The 20,518-nt window shown below is 37.6% G+C and overlaps 2 protein-coding genes across 3 annotated transcripts; both read left to right on the forward strand.

Annotated features, from left to right (window-relative positions):
• The first annotated feature begins 212 nt into the window (after positions 1 to 212).
• On the forward strand, positions 213 to 8,346 carry LOC103713108 (transmembrane 9 superfamily member 3-like). The gene is made up of 7 exons (XM_088701779.2): positions 213 to 468; positions 1,300 to 1,340; positions 1,435 to 2,017; positions 3,508 to 3,645; positions 3,840 to 3,996; positions 4,204 to 4,688; positions 7,653 to 8,346. Exons 1-7 carry the CDS (start codon positions 311 to 313, stop codon positions 7,870 to 7,872), a joined length of 1,782 nt encoding a protein of 593 aa, XP_088557905.2. The 5' UTR covers positions 213 to 310; the 3' UTR covers positions 7,873 to 8,346.
• A 6,963-nt stretch (positions 8,347 to 15,309) lies between these two features.
• Positions 15,310 to 17,076, forward strand: LOC103713115 (deoxymugineic acid synthase 1-B-like). 2 transcript variants are annotated; one of them, XM_088701782.2, is made up of 4 exons: positions 15,310 to 15,629; positions 15,829 to 16,072; positions 16,156 to 16,335; positions 16,499 to 17,076. In XM_088701782.2, the coding sequence occupies exons 1-4, from the start codon at positions 15,370 to 15,372 to the stop codon at positions 16,721 to 16,723; spliced, it is 909 nt and encodes a 302-aa protein (XP_088557908.2). In that variant the 5' UTR covers positions 15,310 to 15,369; the 3' UTR covers positions 16,724 to 17,076. The 2 variants fall into 2 exon arrangements, with proteins under 2 accessions (XP_088557908.2, XP_088557907.2); XM_088701781.2 differs by having other exon boundaries at positions 15,312 to 15,683.
• The last annotated feature ends 3,442 nt before the right edge of the window (positions 17,077 to 20,518 follow it).

The raw sequence follows: 20,518 nt of genomic DNA on the forward strand, positions 1-20,518 counted from the left end.
TGAATGATTAGATTTTTATGGAATACTACTTATGGATATATAGAAATCTTTAATTACTACATTACAACAGACTAAATATGATAAACTTAAATCATTAGGAATAGATTATTTCGAGGTAAAGATGAAGATGATCAGTAATTAAAATTATCTTGGTGATTCCGTTTAGATGAGCACACGCACAATAAATCATGAAGTACAGGGTAATATAAAATGCACACGTGTGGAGTCGGTCTTCCTACCGATGGGCTCGCGTTATTATGGTGCGGAGAAGCGGTACATCTGCGCGTCATAGGAGCTGAGAGAGGGAGAGATGGGAAAGAAGGCCATGGCTCCGGCGGCGGTGGCGGCGGCGCTGCTGCTGTGTTTCGGGATCGCCGGAGTCGTATCGGACGCCTCCGACCACCGCTACAAGCCTGACGATCCGGTCCCTCTCTACGCCAACAAGGTTGGCCCCTTCCACAACCCTAGGTGAGCCGCTGGTCTCTTTTCTCCTCTTTTCTTCAGTCATCTTCGGCCATCAAGGCCTCAGATCTATTCCTTTTTCCTTCCGATTTGAGCGATTTCGAGGGTTTAGAAGCCGCCGTTCTCCAAGATTTGGTGCTGTTTTGGATTCTATGGAGTAGAGAGAGCGGTGTTTCTTGAAATCTTTTTCGTTTTTAAGTCGAAGTGTTCTTTTTCTTTATTGGAGATCAGAGATCTAGAAATGCTGTGAAGTTTGCGGTGTAGTGATTATATTATTTCAAATCAAGCGTTCTTTGTACCAGATCTGCGAAAAAATGTGAAGCTTTTGGGGATTTGATTTTTGATTTCTTGGTGCTGTGGTCATGACCGGGCTTTAAGTGGATGTCTTGGGCCTTAATTGTAGGTTTATATTCTTCTTGGCCTGATCTGATGTTTTGGATGGTTTTGATAAAACTAATTTCGTCGCTACTACATTGCTGTATTTCATTTTTTCTTGTTTCCATTTTAATTTGAAGTGAGAAATTTGATGAAGGAACGCTAATTGTGATAATATGTTATCAAATCGAATTCCATAATTGATAGAAATGGAGAAGACCAGAATCTTGCAAGAATTAAACAAACTAACAAACTACTCAAAATTTTAATAGATTTAAAAATGATGGAATGGTCTTTTGACATAAATTGAAGATTTTATTTTTTTGAGCTGATTCAGGATTTAAAAGTTCTGGAAATTTATGATTCTTTTTATTAATAAAGCTTAATCGTTGGATCATATGTTGTTCATTTTTCAGTATTTTTGCTTACAATGCCCTGATAACATTTGTTTATGTTTTCCAGCGAGACGTATCGGTACTTTGATCTCCCCTTCTGCACCCCAGGTTAGTTTCTGGTTCAAGGTCTCCGACACCCTTTCGATCATGTTCTTTTATGTATATATCTTTCTCTTGATTTGTACATAAACATTGAGAACAGAGCATCTAACTGAGAAAAAAGAAGACCTTGGTGAAGTTTTGAATGGGGACCGCCTTGTTGTTGCCCCATACAAACTTGATTTTCGTGTGGATCAAGATTCCCAAGTGGTCTGCAAGAAACATATCACAAAGGAAGATGCAGCCAAGTTCAGGAATGCAGTCATGAAGGATTACTATTTTCAGATGTATTATGATGACCTCCCTATTTGGGGATTCATTGGGAAGGTTGACAAGGAAGGAAAGGACCCAAGTGAGTACAAGTACTTCCTTTACAAGCATATCCACTTTGACATTCTCTACAACAATGACCGTGTGATCGAGATTAATGTCCATACGGATCCCAATGCACTGGTGGATGTTACGGAGGACAGGGACATTGATGTAGAGTTTCTATATTCTGTGAAGTGGAAAGAGACAACCACACCCTTCAGCAAGAGAATGGATAAGTACTCGCAGTCCTCTTCGCAGCCACACCACTTGGAGATACATTGGTTCTCAATAATAAATTCATGCGTCACAGTTCTTCTCTTGACCGGCTTTCTTGCCACAATTCTCATGCGAGTTTTGAAGAATGATTTCGTCAAGTAAGAAGTCTTTTAAATCCTTGCTCATTCGGTTGCATTTTTATCTGCCTTTGCAGAGGGGGTTAATGCAGTGAATTTGGTCAAAAACATGTTTCATAATTTTTACTGACGATTAAGTCTCATATTGCTGGGAAGGACACCAATTTTGCTTGATAAATATGGTCATGAAGTGATATGTAAACATCTAAGTCAAAAGAGAAAATAGGATATGCTAAACTATATTTTATTATACACCAGATTTAATTGCCTATAGGAAAATTGTAGCAATCACGTGTTAAGGTTATTGAATAAAATGTGTATAGACAATTGGCAAGTCCAAATCATATTTTACAATGTAAAGTGTGTAACTATGTATAGTAAATTGCTATTTTTCCAATTAATTAGTGGCAGACTTACCACTGCATATACTACTCTTTAGAGTGCAATAACTGCTACCTTTTCAAGCCTCACTATTAGGATAGTGTGCAATGGAAATAGTAAATTATTAAATGTATGTTCGAGCTTGAATGTATGGGCATGTTCGATTAATAGACACCGAGTAGCAGATGATGAGGATCATGAACCTTCTGGTTCATCAAATTCCCAAGATAAAACAACTTTTTAAGCATGGTGTCGGCGTGACATTCATAAAGCTATAAATTTCAACCCTCCGATGTTTTATGGACAGTCAAATATTCTTTCTATGCCGATCGTCTAATTCTGATATTTCCCACATATCTTTATTATTGATCATTATGATCATTATGGAGTGAAACAACTTGTGTCAGCTTCATTCTCATCTACTTGAATTTTTTTTTGAAACTAGAAGTGTGACCCATAATTTGCCTACAAATCGCACCCAAAACTTCCGCAGCCGCTTTTGTCAGCTGTGTAGTTCAACTACTATAGATACAGAGATTTAGATATGCCGATTTCTATTTGCATGTACTAATTCATGGATTTATCTGGATCTGGTAGTCTGTATATTGTAATATCCTGGATTAGATATGGCACATGTGAATATGGGTGGTGAGGGATTGGCAGGAACGTAGGCCAGTGACCTTATTTTAAGCAGTGGATAGGGCAGATACTTGCATACGTCAGCAGACAAATTGGTATACTGAAACTCTCATATTTCTCAAAAATTTCTTGACTTTGAGATACAGATTTTCAGTTGATTTGTCAAAGCAGAGAACAATATTTGAACAATTTTATTCTGACACTTAAGGCATGCTGCTAACGGAATTTACCTGGTCTGTTCCATGACACTTAAATATGGGTATGGGTAAGGCACTTGGGTTTGGATTCTCAAGAGCTACTTCTAAGTTAGTATGTTAGAACACTTGAGCATGCAGGAAAAAATGGTACAGCACGTGGTATAACATTTAGTATAGGGGCTTTTCTGTATTGGTAGATTGACTTTGATCTGTTATTATGTTTGATGTACACAAAGACTATGTTTACACTTCCTGGACTGACAAGTTATGCTTTCTTTGTATTCTGTTTTGAAGGTATGCTCATGACGAGGAGTCAGCTGATGACCAAGAAGAGACTGGGTGGAAATATATCCATGGGGATGTCTTTAGGTTTCCAAAGAACAATTCACTTTTTGCTGCTTGTCTTGGTGCTGGCACTCAGTTATTTGCTCTGTAAGTTCAAATTTTGATTGCTCGATAAGCATAATTGTGATTATAAACCTTTTGCTTTTTTGGCTTCTATATTTTTGAGTACTAATATTAAGTCTTGTGGGTTAACCAGCATTTTAAGATGTTGAAACCTTACTAAGGTCATAAAATGCGTACTTTTATTCATCTTACACCTACTTTCTTGATCTTCATTGCAGCACGGTTTTTATTTTTATTCTTGCACTGGTTGGGGTATTCTACCCCTACAATCGTGGAGCTCTTTTTACCGCTCTGGTGGTCATCTACGCACTTACTTCAGGCGTTGCTGGTTACACTGCTACCTCTTTCTATTGTCAGCTTGAAGGGACAAACTGGGTGTGCCTATATCTCTTTTTCCCTAATATAAATCTTTTTCTTCATGTACATTTGCAGAATTTCATACATGTGCTTATGTATAAAAATATGACATTGTTACATGCATGCAGATCCATTCACAAACACAAAACCTGTATAAATAGGTGCATTTATGATATTTAAGCTACTCCATGTTTTTTAAATTTTTTTTTATTTTTCGTTTGGCAGGTGAGGAATTTGCTTTTGACAGGATGCCTGTTCTGTGGGCCTCTCTTCCTGATGTTTTGCTTCCTGAATACTGTTGCCATTGTTTATAGTGCTACTGCAGCATTACCATTCGGCACTATTGTTGTTATTGCTCTCATATGGACACTGGTGACTGCTCCTTTGCTTGTTTTGGGTGGAATTGCTGGTAAAAACAGCAGGACAGAGTTCCAAGCTCCTTGTCGTACCACCAAGTATCCTAGAGAGATTCCACCCTTGCCATGGTATCGAGGAACTATCCCACAGATGGCAATGGCTGGGTTTCTGCCTTTCAGTGCCATCTACATCGAACTTTACTACATATTTGCCAGTGTGTGGGGCCACAGGATTTACACCATATATAGCATTCTCTTTATAGTTTTCCTCATTCTCCTCATTGTCACTGCTTTCATTACCATAGCATTGACCTACTTTCAGTTGGCTGCTGAAGATCATGAATGGTGGTGGAGGTAAGCCTAATGTTTCATCCCTGCTTTCTTAACAAAATCACCTATAACCTGCCTCTTTGCTTTCCCCCGGGCTTTTTTCTCTGTGAGTTTTGGAGGGGATTAGCAAGGGTTTTGCAATTGAGGATCCTCTCATGCCTGCTGCAGATGATGTGTTTTTTTATTTCTGCTGATCTTCCTTGCATTCTAATTAGTTATGTAAAACTGCAGTTATGTTTATTTTTTACACAGTCAAAAATTAATTTGGAACTTGACTTTGTTTTTAATTCTAATATATTTTAGCTGCCTTTTGGAAAGTTTTGTGGTATATGTAATTTACTGTAGGCTAGTGTATGATTTCTATCCCTCAGTTTGCTGTTGAATGCATATCCACAACTGCTATGCTACCTTTATGCTACTTTTCTGACGACATTTAGTATACTAACTTGTCTTAATAGAAATCCTCATTTACTACTTGTTTGATAGTGCAGTGATTGTTAAAGCATATAACCATAACCATAATCATTGAGCTTTTGGTGCCAGCTTTATGGATCCCATATGCTGCTGGTTCCTGTCAAATTTCTCAATTATTTCTGCCTCTTCTTTACGAGTTTCACAAGTAGGGTCCTCAGTAGTAAACAATTTCTGAAAATAACATTTACACCTTTCTTTATTTTTACCCATCTTTCACAAAAATCTATTTTCTTCACTCTAACCCATGTAAGTTGGTCAATATCTCAAGATTTCCTCTCCCTTATTTTGGCTAATTTATAGATTTTATTCTCATCCTTATGTCTAACTTTCACTCTTATTCTTTCTTTTTCATGAATGTAAGCATCACACTCGTGTATGTTTTGCTCTATGATGCTTTCATGGTGTTTTAAATTCTCTTTCGTTTTCATTCTTTTTTTGAGGAATAAAAGCTCAACATTTACAGCATTATTTAGTCTATTATGAATTTGTTATTCTGCTTCATCCTATATTCAAACAGTAAGGTGCAATATTAGTGTTCATTTGGGCTCATCAGGTTATGGAACCACCACCCAAGAAAGTGTTCAAACCATATGCAGGCTTTACATTCTTGTTTGTTGCACATAGTTTTCACTGCTGGCCATGGAACATTGAAATTTTATTTCATGCACAGCAATAGATGTAAGTTCCGACTTCTGAGGATGGTATGTCGTACCTGCCTGAACCGGCCAGTACGGAGCATACTGTACCGTACCATCTCGGTACCGGTATCTGGTATGGGTAGTGTATCTATACTCGCCAAAAAAATTTCGTACCGTATCGACACTTTGTCAGTGTGACGCCGGTACGGGGTCCGGTATCGAGACGGTGAACGTTGCTTCTGAGTGCTGACTTAAGATAGGGTATTAGAATTGGTATCGCCAGTTTAACTATTGTTTGTCATATCAGTTGGAATATGCAAATTCAAATGCCCCAAACTATAACTCATGGGCTGTATGCCTATGCATGTGTATTGTACTGCCCAACTTTCAAAAGGGTTTACTTTCTCTGTTAAGTTTAGAAATGCCACCACTTGGTCTTACTTTTGTTCATATATAACCCTAAAAAAAAAAGATTTATTTTACTTCTATAGATAATTCAATATTGACTTGCTGGAGATAAATGTGGAATTGTGGATACTCATGTTGAAAGCAAGGCGAGAAACGTGGCATTCATGTATTCCAATGGCTTCAGATGCTTGGCTTCATGTCAGTTATTCCTCTCATTCTGTTGTTAATGGAACAGTTTGATATTAGCAACGGGTCCTAATTGTCGGCTTTTATCCTTTATCACTCTTATCCTATATCTTTGTTATTGCAGGCATACAGCATTCATTGACTTGTCTATTTGATGTCATATCATTTATGGTTGTAATTCCTTTAATTTTTTTTTTATTGGGTTGCATCTGACTATATACAATTAGACCTTTCTCATTTATTTTGTTTTGCCTGCTAAAACTTCGTACACAAAAGGGCGTACATTTCTTCCTAAAAATATGTAAATTATATTGATATTTTGCTTGCTTAACCCATTATGGGACTTCCTAAGCTTTACAGACATTAGATTTTTCACTCTGAAAATTTTGTTGTTGCTTGATGATATTCATTAGCTTTGCCAGTTTATGCTTAGTACCCAGTTCAGTTCTTAATGTTGCATCTGAAGTGATTGTAATTCTTTTTGCTTCAGCCATCTGAAGTGATTGTAATTCTTAATTAGTAAAGTTCTATTTGATATGGGTTTTTGCGTTAGCATGCTATATTTTTTTCATTGTAATTTTGGTGTTTCATATGCATATAATACATTTTTATGATTAATATTTGAATCATAACATCTCTGCAAACATCTGCAAGTGGTCTTTCACCAGAAGCATTTGATTGCATTTCTTAAGATGCAGCCCACAGACAGTTGTCTGGGTTAGCAACTGGTCTTTTATATCAGTGTCCTCTTTTGTCAAGACGTATAACTTGAGGCTCATGTTTTTTAAGTGCTTGCTTGTTTGTCCAAAGAAAGCACGTAACCTAGTGATTAGACCAACAGTTACATCCTGGCAGAAAAAGTCTTAAATACTTTGCTAATTTCATTGTTTTTAATTTTATCCATTTGTCCCCCTCATGTATGTGTGAACATAGGATTTTAGATTCAGTGCTGCATGTTATTTACAGATGGACTGAGCTTGTTCCATATCCACGATCTACTTTATATCATAAAATTTTGATCAAAAACATGATTCAGAAGGGTGTCAAGCTAAAGCAGGTGGCACTAAGTAGACACTAATAATTTATTTTGGAATTAAATACCGGCTTTTACCATAGGGCTGATCTTTTTCTGAATGACTTATCCTAAAACACCTTTTTTTTGTTTGTTTTGGGGTACAAAAACATCTCTTTTTCAAATATGAAGAAATATACCTGCTATACTTACTTTTGTACATGATGCTCCGTCGATAATGATGATGTGTTTCTGCATGTTCTGATGCAGGTCATTCCTTTGTGGAGGATCAACTGGGTTATTTATTTACGGATACTGCTTGTACTACTACCATGCTCGCTCAGATATGTCAGGTTTCCTGCAAACTTCTTTCTTCTTTGGGTATATGGCGTGCATCTGCTATGGTTTCTTCTTAATGCTTGGGATGGTGGGCTTCCGTGCTGCCTTGCTGTTTGTCCGTCACATATACCGGTCCATCAAGTGCGAGTAGCCAATTCCAGATTGAGATGAGATACATATGCCTCTTTTTGGTCGTGTAAGCTTTGCTTATTGAGAAAGAAAGGCATATTTGATGTGTGAAAGGCTGAATTTACATGCAGATTGGAAGCAGCAGCAGCAGCAACAGTTTAAGTAGGATCATTATTTCTAGGGATAGGTACTTGAGGCTATGAATCATTTTTTTTGGTGGGATAGCCCTTTGGTCAGTTCTTTGTCCTGCTTCCTTATCTCTCTAGTATCTTGCTAGAAAGTTTATATCCATACAAGTACCTGCACATTTCCCCATAGAAGTCGTGGTTTTCTATACATAGTGATGAACTTATATTTGCATGGTTTGTTCTGTTTGATATACTAGCTACTAGTTACATTTCAAAGCTATTCGATGAGAATCTTATAGATGGGTCTGTCAATTTAGACACCAGTCTGAGTTAAATAAGGATATATTTTTTTCTGCTTTAAGTAAAAACAGGATTGCCAAAATGATGAAAATGAGATCAAATGGAATTGAATACTTCTGATCTCCGAAGGATGCATTATGCCAGTAAAAGTTTGTTTCTCACTGCTCTAAGATCTGATTGACATCTGTGGTAAGTTTGAAGAATTTCGTGGGTCTTAAAGATGAAGTGTTGACTCCAGGGCGGGGAAATCCGCATTTGGTTTGTGCCTAGAGGTTGTTTTTCACTGTTTATGCCCTCTAAATTGAAGTATTTCATTCATGAGCATAAAATGCTAAATCTATCCTTTCCCCCATTAAAAAAAAAACAGTCTGTCTGGTAATTTGATATTTTTCGCTTTCATTTATATATAAACGTAGAGATCCATAGGATTAACAAATTAGCAGGTTTCATCATCTCCTTGGTCTTCAACAAGGGATTCCAATTCTAGAGCCCGTATATAGGGTAATGGCATATTTCTTTTATAATGCTAATATTGACCAAGTATCCACCTTAGAATATTGTGCGGCGGATCTTGCGGCAGTGGTGGACTTTAGTGGTCTACTGTCTTCCATTGTATTTGGAATTTGATTTATAATGCGAGCACGTGAATCCCTTAAAACAGTCATTCCTTTATTCTTAAAAAATCCCAGTGCACCTTTGATCGCCCAACTAATACTTTTCTTAATTGCACATAATTAAGATGGGGACACCTAAATACCAAGCAGCATGATGGTAAGTTGGTAACCCTGGTCCGATGATGGATGTTTGTGTACTAGTCAAGCTATAGATTAGCAGTTAAGTCTTTACCAAATGATTTACAGTTTCAAAAAATATACTAACAGATTTCGATATTATTAAAAATGTGGTATAAGTTGATGAAAATATTTAATAACTGCAATGTGTCTATGATGAAAGAAAAATTACGAAACATTGCAGTGCTTTTCATTAATCAGATGTAATTGTTTTTCAGTACATTTTTAAAAGTCACTCAGGATACATCTAAAATTATTTTTAACCTACCATGTCATGACATAATTAAGTTTTCTTGACTCAATGTATAATATTTAGTTATGCTCTAACATCAAATTTGATACTCAAATCCTCGAATTGGAATTATAAAGGTCTAATACAATCATAAATTAATAAGTAGGTATGGCCATTAGTATTTTTGACCTATGTGTCTATCACGTCTCAGATCCGGAGCATGATATGGCTGTGCTACCGAAGGGTACAACTCACAATAACACGAAGTCAACATTACATTTACCTTTCAAATCCATCACAAACAAAATGTAAGAATTAAAAGTCTAATTTCAATATCCAGTAAATAAAACTAATATTGGTTAAGAGCATCTAAATCCAAACATAAATAATAAACTTATAATCCTTATTATTCAGAAAATCACTAACTACAAATTCATAATCAATTGAAGGAATAAAGTTCTACTTTGCTATATAGATCGTGAAGCATGCTAGCACGAACTCCAAGCATGAACCATTCTTTATTCCTATCGATCCTATTCGTCTCTAGAGAGAAAAAAATAGAGGTATATGAGCGACACAACTCAATAAGTAAAGCTTTCACTATTTTATCGAATCAAGCGTAATTTTTTTCATGTCAATGCATCATTTAAAGAAAATAACAGATATTTTAAAATAAGCATTTCATAATACGTTATAATAAAATCAGTCATCATGCATGCATAAATCATTCATTATTCATAAACATAGCTCCAAGTTTATTTTGCTAATAAATACATAAATCATTCTTCTGCTATTTAGCCATTTCGTAGTTCAAACATTGCTCACAGATATTCATACTATAGTCACTTTATACCCGTGATAGAGCCCTTATTCGTAATCGACATAGATTCATGTTTCATATATTAACTTTATATCCATTGGCGGGCTAGTGTTTGTATGGATGCTAGCTCCGAGTGTCGATTTTTTCAATTCTAGGGATCATACATACCTATCTAAGAGCCATTGGAAAGTTTATATCTTTTTCGTAAAATGTACATATAAAAAGATGAAAAATACTAAATAACATGATCAGATTTATATTTTATAACAAAGCTATTTTTATTAAAACTTTTATAAAACTATTTTTCATAATAGAGCATGATTTTCATAACATATATGTTGATCTATAATTCTAAGAAAAATATGATATTTTTACAAGCAAATTATAGCACGGAAAACACGATCATTTGAAAAATAATAAGGAGTGCAAGGTCTACTTCTTTTGTCTTAGACAGTCAAACTTCATCGGGCAATTCAACGAACCTTATTAAAAACATTAAAAGCGAAATTAATTTTTATTTGATGATTTTAATCGAATAAATAAATAGGGATGATTCGCCGGATGATAGTGTTCGACAATTCCGGGTAGGTCAGGCTTGAACGATTTGATCAATAAATCATATGACATAGACTCAATCTGGACCAAGGTCGTTTAACATAATTTATCATCAGTGGGTTCCATGGACACTTGATAAGATCAGATGATTGGTCTAGTAGGCGACTCGGGCACTAGGGCAGATAGGGCCCTTTACAAAGGGTCAACTCAGGTTCATTTATTAGGTCGACAGGATCTGATTCTAGGTTCCATAGATTATCTAGAGAGAGAAATTAGAGAGAGAAGAGAGGAAATAAGAGAGAGAAAGAGAGATATGGCTCTCTCTCTCCTCCTCTTCTTCTTTTCTTCTTTCTTCTTATTTTCTTCTCTCTTTTGTTTTCTTTCTTTTTTCTTTGTAAAATAGAAGAGAGATGGGACAACTGGTGGTTGTGATCATAGTGGTCTAACAAGGTGGCAAGTAGTAGAGGTCAGTCGGCGGCGGCGACCAGTCAGCTGAGTTCGATGGAAGAAGACTGAAATAGAGGTGCCTTGTTTCGAAATGACTTAGGCGATTGTCGACTCAAATCTATGGGATTGAAAGCCCAAAATACAAAGGAAGGAAGAGGAGAAGATGGAGGGCTCGTACCTCAGTCCAACGAGGCTTCCTGGCGACTATTTTCAGTGAAAATCAAAGGAATAAGCTCGGTAAAGAAAAGCTTGAATCAGAAGATTTCTAGCCTATTCTTCGATGGATCTTAAAGAGAAGGATGAGTGATTTGAAGTAGGCAAGAGTTCCTATTCGATTAGCCTCGAATCGCCAATTTTTCCGGCACGATAGGCATCTGCGATCAGAAGGATTGCGTTCGGATGAGGAAGGAGACTCCTAGCCGGAGTTCTCCTCCCCCTTTCCCTCACGTGCAACTCACATGAGAAATCAGCCTGGCTTCCAAATCATGTGTGGGCCAGTCAATGGACCGAGCTCTCACAATGTCAAAATTATTTTCGAACTTAGTGTTCTTTTCTGCTCCTGCTATAATTACGAGGTAATCGCAAAGTAGCATGCAAACTAGGGAGTGAAGTTGAAATTTGAAACTGGATCAATTTTTTAATCTTAACAAGTGACAATTGGTTGGTAAATGTAGAAAGCATTGCTTGGCGTAATGCATGCGATAAGAGTTAAATATATCTCTTAACAATTGTAATTATAATTTCATTTTTCATTTTTTGAGCAATACCCAGGTAACCCAGGTTTTGATAACTAAAGAATGACAACATGAGCACTCCTAGGAAAACAAGAAAGGGAAAGAAAATAATGTTCCTTTTCTTTCAAAAGAAGGTATAAGCTTATTTTGTTTTTCGTAATAGGAGGTGAGTGCCATCAGAAATATAAATTAATATATTGGCTAATGCTTCATGACTAATATCTAAATATACCACCAAAAATGGCCTCTTGTAGAAAAAAAATCAAATGTGGGTATGATTATTTTCTTGTCCTATCTCTTTGTATTAGGTGGAAATGCATCCTCTTTGGCAGCTGAAATTACAAGAATTTTGCTAAGAAAAAGGTATCCACAATTCCACATAAGTGCTTATTCTCCCCTAGGCGGGTTTGGAGTCTTTTGGGGTGCTGAGAAAGTGCTTGAAGCAGAAGAGATTAAAAGAATTGCTCATTCTATGCGAAAAAGCAGAGCTCAGGTAACTACATGTATCCATTCAAAGCTTCGCATTTCTTGTTTGTCTGTCGGGAATTTAGTTGCGTTTGATTATTTCACACTTTATATTTTGAAAATTATATACTGTTAACTGTTACGTAGTTCTTCATTTGATTCAAGATTCTACTTCCTGATTTGTTAATTCTACAATAGGTGGTAACAATGGATCAGTGCTTTCTTCTCAAAAACCATAGGATTAGTGCTTTAAGGATGTTTCAGTTCTTTGTAACACATCATTAAACAGTACTCGGGATACATTTCTTGCATGGACAGGTCTGTTTAAGGTGGGCTTTCGAGCAAGGGGTTAGCATTTTGCCGAAGAATTTTAACAAAGGAAGGTTGAAAGAAAACATGGAAATCTTTGATTGGTGTTTGTCTGTAGAGGACAAGGAGAAATTGAGCCTTATGTCACAAGAAAGGCTTATTCTTGTTCATGCATTAGTTGATCCAAATGGTTTCTGTAAGTCTCATGCTGATTTCTGGGATGGAGAGGTGGGAAATACTTTGCATCAATGATGGACTGTGACTTCTCTGAGTTGGACCACTGAAAAAAGGACATATTATTATGTTTTGTATAAATTCAGGATTCAAACTGCTCACTTATTTGAGAATCCAAAGGAGATATTTGACTCCATTGATTACTTAATATCGCCTACAAGATTTATTATGGGCTTAAGAAAAATATGTTATATTGCTCAAAATGAAAAAGGAAGGAAGGAAGAAAGAAAGAGAGAATGAATGAAAGAAAAACTTATTCCTCGTAACAACTTAGGACCTCACTCAAAATGGCTAGCCGGAAGCCGGAAGGTATTATTTGGGTTCCTTGATTCTATATAAATATCCAAGATTTACTGAATAACCGATGTGGGACTAAACACTCGCCCGCACAGGTCCTTAAGCCTCGACGTCCTCATTAAGCTAAGGGTTCAAATCCATTCAAATCTAATTACAAGCACCACGATCAGCCCTTTGTCAGCCCTAATAGATCCATGCTGCAGTGTCCTATAGTTTACATAAGTTATGAGCCGGGCCCACTCTGATACAATTTGTAACAATCCAGGACCTCACCCAAAATGGCTAGCCGGAAGGTATTATTTGGATTCTTTGATCATATATAAGTACCCAAGACCTACCTAGCGAATAACTAATATAGGACTAAACACACGCCCGCACGGCCCTCACATTCCTATGTGACAGAAAAGTTACCATAAGGATAATGATTGAAAGAAAAATAAGTAGATCAAACAATGGTGGTGAGAGGACAAAGCATTGCCTATGTGTGGATAACATTTTTGACCTTGTGGAAAACCTATCTGCAATTAATGAGATAGAATCTTGTTCACATATTGGAGAACTTCTATTGTTTAATAATTTATAAATGAGAAATTTGTGGGAATGGGCCATTTTATATGGACTGGATCCTTGATACATAAATTTAGCTATCAACTAGGATATACTTTGAAATCCTTTTCACAATAGATCTAAAGAAGATAACAAAAGAAGTAACTGACTCAAATACAACATCAGAAAGAAATGGGCAAAATTCATCACTCTTGAAGCTTCTTATCTAGTTGGGGTGCAGAGCAAATAGATAAGCAAAGGAAAAATGATTTATTGATGAGAGGTTTAGATGTGTTACATGTATCCTTTGTGAAACATAACACAAGAATATCCTGTAAGTTTCTTAATAACATGGAAGAATACCCAAATGCCCTAGGTGTATGGCAACAAATTCTCTACAACTTAAGTTGTAGGAATTTTGCGTCTAGAAAAGGTTGTAGAAAAATTTCCACAACTTGGGCACGTGCTAGACATCAACAGACTTTCATTAGCAAATTTGGAAGAATGATATATCAACATTATTGCAGCCGTCGACCACCCAAGTTGTACGAAATTTCTAAAGATTGGCTATAAGACAACACTCGGCCATCTGTAAGTCAGATGAAATTATCTTCTCATGTAAAATCACCCTTGCCATGTGAATTGAGCGAAAAACCTATTGGAGAAAAATGGAGATTTATTATCTGAAATTTTACAGAAATTGTCTCAAAATAATTTTACCTAAAAAAGGTAGTAGACTTGAGACACGGATCAGGTTGCTCTCTTAAGATGATACGTACTATATACGAAATTGTCTGACGTAGCCAATGAGAGCATCTCAATTAAACAACTTTTAGTATGTAAATGTCTTCTTTTTAATTTTCAAATTTGCAACTGGCCTAGGATTTAAAAAATATAAAGCCAAAAGCATTCTAGTTTAATGACTGAAATTTTAAAATTAAATTTGAACCATCCGTTGGATGAGATATAAAATTGAAATATTTCTACTTTAATGGTTGAAGTTTTTTAAATTCATTTTTAAAACTAAAATCAGCCAACTTTTTTTATTTTTATAAAATATATCAACAATCCCCTATTTGTTTTTAAAAACATGCAGATAATATATATATATATATATATATATATATATATATATATATATATATATATATATATTTTTTTTTTTTTTTCTTCTGAGTAAGAATAGAATATCATGCATTAATGAGAGTGCCAATGGCTTGAACCCCCCACTTAGTATTTCAGCAATGTTGCTCCAGAGCCAATAGTGAACAATATCTTGAACTATGTAAAACAACGCTTGGATATCTGTAAATCAGAGGAAATTAACTTCCCATGTGGATTGGATGAAACCTCTAAGTTGCATAACCATTAAAAATCCATCTCGTATCCGAATTGTAGGAATTTGATAGGATTTAGCTTGTAGAGGATTGACACGCATGCTTTGGCATGCTGAGCAGTGAGCTAAGAATGTGGAACAACAGAAACTCCCATCGTATCATTGAATTTTCCAGCCCATGTCTATCCATAAGCGTATGGCCAGGAGCTTTTGATGTGAGACTGAGGAGTGCGATCTTTTTGGTTAGATTCCGAAAATCTAAAGCTCCTCCCACCCTTTATACTCTTTGAGGATGTGATCTCTGCCTTACCAGTCGATCCCAAATATGTCCAATATCCCAGAAGCGTCACTGGGCTCAGGCTCAAAAGCCATGCCCCTCATTGGCATGGGCACTGCAGTCTACCCCTTCGCCCCATCCGATACCATGCGATCAGCCATGTTGCGGGCGATCGAGCTTGGTTACCGACACTTCGATACTGCCGCCCTCTACCAATCCGAGCAGGCTCTTGGTGAGGCCATAGCTGAGGCCCTTCGCTCCGGGGTGATCAAATCCCGGGATGAGCTCTTCATCACATCCAAGCTATGGTGCAGTGACGCTCACCATGACCGCGTCCTCCCTGCTTTGCATGCAACTCTTCGGTAATACCATGTTGACATGAAAACCATTTCTGTCTGCTTCCTTTCTACTTCGATATCAGCATGGATGCTTTTCTTGTCGTAAAAATCTACTCGATCTCTGATTTGACAGGGCAAGGCTTGACGGATGATTCTCTAATTGTTTCAGGCACCTTCAGTTGGAGTACCTCGATCTCTATCTCATACATTGGCCCGCAAGCACAAAGCCAGGAAGGTACGAGCTGCCATTTCCAAAGGAGGAGCTTCTGCCATTCGACATGAATTCAGTGTGGGAGGCCATGGAGGAGTGTCGGAAGCTCGGGCTAACAAAGTTCATCGGTGTCAGCAACTTCTCTTGCAAGAAGCTGGAAGCATTGCTTGCCACCGCGAGGATTCCTCCTGCTGTTAATCAGGTGAATTTGGCTTTCCTTAGCATTTGTGTCTAAACTCCGAAATCGAGTGGACTCTGACCATGGGAGCCAACCTCGTTGGTAAGGTCGAAGTGAATCCTCTTTGGCAGCAAAAGAAGCTGAGGGAGTTTTGTGCTGCCAGGGGAATTCAAATTTGCGCGTACTCGCCTTTAGGAGCAAGAGGGACTCTATGGGGCACTGATTGCGTCATGGAATGCGATGTTCTGAAAGAGATAGCTGCAGCTAAGGGAAAGACTCTGGCCCAGGTAAGTTGTTGAATTTATTGGAAATTTGAAGAAGTGGAGTGATTCCCATGGAAGTCTAAAATGTTCCTTTAAGCAAGTTTAAGAATTCTGTAGGAGTTGTATGATCCAGTAATTACAATTTTATGCTAGATAGAGTGACATCTAGTACCATGCATCCGCATAGGTCTGCCTAAGGTGGGTGTATGAGCAAGGTGATTGCGTGCTGGTGAAGAGCTTTGATGAGAAGAGGATGAAAGAGAACCTAGACATACTGGATTGGGAGTTGAATGAAGAAGAGAGGCACAAGATTAGCCAAATTCCACAGCAAAAAGGATTTCCAGGCCTGGAGTTTGTATCAATCGATGGACCATATAAATCCCCTGCAGAGCTATGGGATGGTGAAGTTTAATGGATGAAAGGATGGCAATCTGCATGTTTACCTGTTCTATTTAATTATCATCCCATGCATAAGAAAGAAACTGAACTAAATGTTCAAAATCCAACAAGGCCTTCTTTTTGCCTTGGTATAAAGGTTTAATCTTGTATCAGTAGGAAGAAGGTAAAAATCATCCCAAATTAGCTTGGCTGATTTGTTCACCTGAAGATTGCCTGACTTTTGCTGCATTGAACCGTTCTCCTTGACCAGATGGATAGCTGTTAGCTTGCTCAAGCTTCTTGCACTTGTTTTTTGTGGACTTTTGAAGTTTTTTGAGCTCACATTTTCTATACATGATTTAATGATAAGGTCTTTCCTTCACAGCAGGGGCGGAGGGATCTCTTTGTTTCTTATTTGGTTTTCTTAAACCAAAAGAGTGGATTTCTACCCCTTTTTTAGCTAGAAGTGCAGAAGGATGGAGAAATTAAGTGAAGCCAGCTTCATGATAATCATCACTCTTTAGAAATGAGATGCATATATTTAAGAGTAGAAGGATGGAGAAACCAAGTGAAGCCAGCTTCATGCTAATCATCACTCTTTAGAAATGAGATTCATAGCACTGAACCTGACCTTTTGCATAGAAAAGATCCTCAGAAGATTAATAATTTTGATGAAAAACTGGTGTAGTATTTTATGATCCTTGCATCAAATAGCCAATGATGAGCATAGAGAAGGAACTAATGCTCAAGTAGAATAACAAGGAAAGCAAGAACAATCCAAAAGTAGACTAGTGATGTCACGAGCCAGATTCGGAGCATAATTTGTCGCGCCCTAGATCCGGAGCATGACATAGCTATGCTACCGAGGGGCACAGCTCACGATAACACGAAGCCAACATTATATTTAACTTTCAGATCCATCTCAAATATAATAAAATCATTAAGAATCCAATTTCATTATTCATTAGATAAAAACTAATATTAACTCAGAACGTTTAAATCTAAATATAAATATCAAACTCATAATCCTTACTACTCAAAAAATCACTCACTACAATTTCATAATCAACTGAAGAACTAAGGTTCTGCTCTGTTATATAGATCACCAAGCTTGCTAGCGCGAATTACAAGCCGTGACCATCCTTTGTTTCTATCGATTCTATTCGTCTGGAGAGAGAAAAATAAAAATAGAGGTATATGAGTGACATACCTCAATAAGTAAACTTTCACTACCTTTCCGGATCAAACATAAGTTTTTTCATGTTAATTCATCATTTAAGAAAAATATCAGATATTCCACAATAAGCATTTCATAATATGGTGTATTAAAAACATGTCATAAAGCCATTCATGCATACGTAAATCATTCATATTTTATAAACATAGCTCCAAGTTCATTTTGCAAATAAATATATAAATCGTTCTTTTGCCATTTAGCCATATCATAGTTCAAAATATTGCTCATAGATATTCATTCTATGGTCACTTTATACCCGTGACAGGGCCAGTATTCGTAATTGACATAGATTTATGTTCGTATGTCAACTTTATACCCATTGGCAGGGCCAGTGTTCGTATGGATCTAGCTCCGAGGATCGATTTTTTTAATGCAAGAGATTATACATAGCTATCTGAGAGTGTTTTGAAAGCTTATATCTTTTTTGTAAAATATACATAGAAATAGATGAAAAATGTTAAATGACATGATTAGATTCATATTTTATAACAAAGTTATTTTCATCAAATTATTCATGAAATTATTTTTCATAATAATCATGATTTTTATAACACATGAGCTGATCCATATTTTAAGAAAATCATGACATTTCTACAAGCAAATATTATGCATGGAAAACATGATCATTTGAAAAATAATAAAGAGTTCAAAATATACTTACAAGTTCGAAAACTAGTAAGGAGTACAACGCTTACTTATCTCTTTTATCTTAGACCGTCAAACTTCACTAGGCCATTCAATTAACTCTATTAAAAACATTAAAATGAGATTAATTTCTATTTGAATTAAAATAATAAAAAAAGATACGGTTGGTCAAGTGTCAGCGTTCAGCGGTTCCGGATGGGTCAAGCCTGAGCGATTTGATCAATAAATTATAAAGTATGGACTCAATCGGAGCCGAGGTTAATTCAATATGGTTCATTAATATGTATTTTAGGGACATTCAACAGGGTTGTGATGGTCGGTCTAATAGACAGTCTGGGCACCAAAGTGAAATTAGATCCTTTGCAAGAGTCAACTCGGATTCGTAGATAAGATCAACATGACCTAATATTAGATTTCTTGGATATTCTAGAAAGACAGAGTTGAGAAAAAGTAGAGAGAGGAGAGAGAAATAAAGCGAGAGAGAAAGAGAGGGATGGTTCGCTCTCTCTCCTCTTCTTCTTCTTTTCTTCTTTTCTTCTTTCTGCTTTTTTTCTTTTTTTTTCTTTCTTGGCTAAACCAAAGAGAAAGGGGGTGGCTGGTGGTTGGCTAGGTGGTCCGGTGAGGCGGCGGTGGCGGCGGGAAGCAGAGGGCAGCCGACGGCGATGGCCGGCCTGCCGGATTCAACTCAAAACAGAGCCGAGCAGGGGAGTTTTGGCTTGGTTGTCCTCGGATTCCCAGCTCCCTCTCCGGCGGCTGGGGGCCTGGATCCGGCTTGGGGACGATACAAGGAAGGGCCGGAGCCCTCGGCGACGAATGCCGGTGGAGGCGGTGGTCGGAAAAAGGAGAAGAAGGCGGAACAGAGCAAAACATGGGATCCTTTTTTCCGGGCAATTTCCGGCCAATTTCTCGGCCTGCGGCCGTAATTCCTAGTCATGGGAAGAATATGAAGGAAAGGAGAAGGATTCCAGAGCATTACCTCGACTCCGACGATGCCCCGTTTTCCGGCGAGCACAGTGATGGGATGCTGGGACATTGAAGGGAGAAAAGAGGAGGAAAGAGGAGCGGTGGCACTCGATGAGGGTGGGGGCTATCTTTAATAGAGGATCTCTGCTCAATCGTGGAAAGATTAGGACTCCTTCCGTCTCCTCCTCCGACGGGATCGGGGAAGAGGAGGACTCCTGGTCGGACTTCGGAGTCCGACTTCTCCCTCTCCCACGCACGGGCCGTGTGAGCCCTTGCTCACATGGGCTTGCGGCCCATTTCATGTGCGGACCCGTCAATGGCCCGGGTATCATTGATGTGGACTTTAGATGCATTGGATGGATTTTAATGCATCCTTGCTGAAGTAAAAGAGAGAATGATATATCCTAGAGCTTTCTCAGCAAAGTTAGAGAGGACGGACCACTTGCACACCAATAGGACATGGTATCCTAAAGGTCCACTTGGGTATGCTGAAAGGGACAGAATCAACTCTCAAAAGAGTTTTATATGGTCCATATATCTGCCCTTCAACATGTGTCTGCATGTGTTTTTGTGCTAAGTTAAGAGTCCAAATTTATTCAAATTCAATTACAAATACCACAATCAGCTCATGATCAATCCAAATGAAATAACCGATGTGAGATTTGATGACTGCGTGCTGGTGAAGAGCTTTGATGAGAAGAGGATGAAAGAGAACCTAGACACTGGATTGGGAGTTCAATGAAGAAGAGAGGCACAAGATTAGCCAAATTCCACAGCAAAAAGGATTTCCAGGCCTGGAGTTTGTGTCAATCGATGGACCATATAAGTCCCCTGCAGAGCTATGGGATGGTGAGGTTTAATGGATGAAGGGATGGCAACCTGCATGTTTACCTGTTCTATTTAATTATCAGTCCATTCATAAGAAAGAAACTGAAATAAATGTTCAAAGTTCAACAACGCCTCGCCTATCAATATGGGCATTGT

The sequence above is a fragment of the Phoenix dactylifera genome, chromosome 7, assembly GCF_051530095.1.
Source record: "Phoenix dactylifera cultivar Ajwa chromosome 7, Ajwa_hap1_PhDact_Kaust_v1.1, whole genome shotgun sequence".
In the NCBI taxonomy this organism is placed as follows: Eukaryota; Viridiplantae; Streptophyta; class Magnoliopsida; order Arecales; family Arecaceae; genus Phoenix; species Phoenix dactylifera.